We start from the raw sequence: 1717 nt of genomic DNA, 5'->3' as shown, positions 1-1717 counted from the left end.
TCTTCTTATTTACTCACACACTTGCATCCGCACTCACACAAAGAATGGCTAAACAATTTTCTAACGAGCAATTAAAGGGAACAGCAAAGGGAACAGTTAAACAATCTTTTAACAAGCAGACTAGACTTGTAACAAAACAAAATTATTTTAAAGCAAAATAATTTCATATTACAATTTTAGCTTATAAAACAAGACAACTATTGGCAAAAAATTGGAACAATTTATTACATTAAGACAACTCAAATATTTGCTAGCATAATATTTTTTCTCACACTGCAGCCCTTTAACACCTCTGAAAAATCAGACTATGTTTATGCAGATGACTAGATACGACTTTTGGTGCTGAACTCATGTTTGAAAATGTTGGACTAAGTTAGGAAGGAAAGGGGGAAAAACAGGAAGGAAAGGAATAGGAAAGTATCCTGGACATCCTCTGACAATATTTCAAAATCTGGGGGTTTCAGACGAGGTCACCTATAGTGTGTCATACTTCTGCTAAAAGCAGCATTGTGTATGTTTTGTGAAAAATCAGAGGATGTTATAAACTGTGAGTCATGTCACTGTTGACTTTACAGAGCACCCAAGTGGTATATATATCAGGACACTGAAGATACATGCACAGAAAAGATAGAGACTGAGAGATTTTGTTAAACTAGTGATAGGAGAAAGAAGTGATGTTGAAAATGAAGAGTCTTTCATTCCAGATCTTACTTTGTGTAGCATTTTCTTATGCTTTTCCAGCATTCCCAGAAACTGAGAAGAAAAATGAAGAAGACATGCAATTTGCTGAGGTAATGATTGTTGATAGTATATATGAATAAAGCTGATAGGAAGAATTAGTCTTTTATCATATTAAGATCACAGGACTAACTATATAACTATTAAGATTATTCTACACATTCTCAAAGAAACATGAATGTCATAAAATGTGACTGTTTTTTCCTTATCAGAAATATCTGGAAAAGTACTATAAACTTAAAACAGAGGCAGAACCTATCTTTAAAATGAAGAACAGCAAAGCCATAACTGACAAAATCCGAGAAATGCAGGAATTCTTTGGGCTGAAAGTGACTGGGGAACTAGATTCCAAAACTTTGGAGGTGATGAAGCAGTCCAGGTGTGGAATACCGGATGTTGGTCAGTTCAGAACCTTTCCAGGGTCTCCTAGATGGACAAAAACAGATCTGAAATATAGGTAATATTTCAATGTGTTTCCTGGATTGCCACTGGGAATTACAGAAATAATTAGATTTATATGTTAATTATTATTTATTCTTATCATTATGGTAGCACCTAGGAGCCTGAATGAGGATCAAAGCCCTATTGTTGTAGGCACTAAACAAATGCAGAGGTAGACATATATTGTGTATCAAGGAGCATATTGTCTAAAAACACAAGACATACAAATAGTAACATACAGACAACAAGGAAGCAAAATGTTTTACGTTAAGTACATGTCTTGTTAGTTGCATTTTTAGTTGCCTAAATTTATTTCCTTATTATGCTTTTAAAGGATTTTGAACTACACGCCAGATATGGAACCAGCTGATGTAAATGAAGCGATTGAGAAGGCTTGGAACGTCTGGAGCAGTGTGACCCCACTGAAATTCACCAGAGTTTATGAAGGCGATGCAGATATAATGATCTCCTTTGCAGCTGGGTGTAAGAGAATCCCCATGTGTCAATGATAAGTATTGACTCCTTTACTTACAGTCCT

General features: G+C 35.1%; 1 protein-coding gene across 1 annotated transcript in view; it reads left to right on the top strand.

Moving 5' to 3' along the window:
* LOC116837189 (interstitial collagenase-like) overlaps positions 1–1688 on the top strand; it is a 4998-nt gene extending 3310 nt beyond the window's left edge. The window contains exons 3-5 of the mRNA XM_075069007.1: positions 705–791; positions 951–1195; positions 1514–1688. Of these exons, the coding sequence (XP_074925108.1) occupies positions 705–791; positions 951–1195; positions 1514–1688 (507 nt within the window). The remainder of the gene's footprint in view (positions 1–704; positions 792–950; positions 1196–1513) is intronic.
* The last annotated feature ends 29 nt before the right edge of the window (positions 1689–1717 follow it).

The sequence above is a fragment of the Chelonoidis abingdonii genome, chromosome 1 (assembly GCF_003597395.2).
Source record: "Chelonoidis abingdonii isolate Lonesome George chromosome 1, CheloAbing_2.0, whole genome shotgun sequence".
Taxonomy (NCBI): Eukaryota; Metazoa; Chordata; order Testudines; family Testudinidae; genus Chelonoidis; species Chelonoidis abingdonii.
Note: the sequence above shows the minus strand (reverse complement) of the source record. Positions and strands in the feature narration are given on the sequence as shown.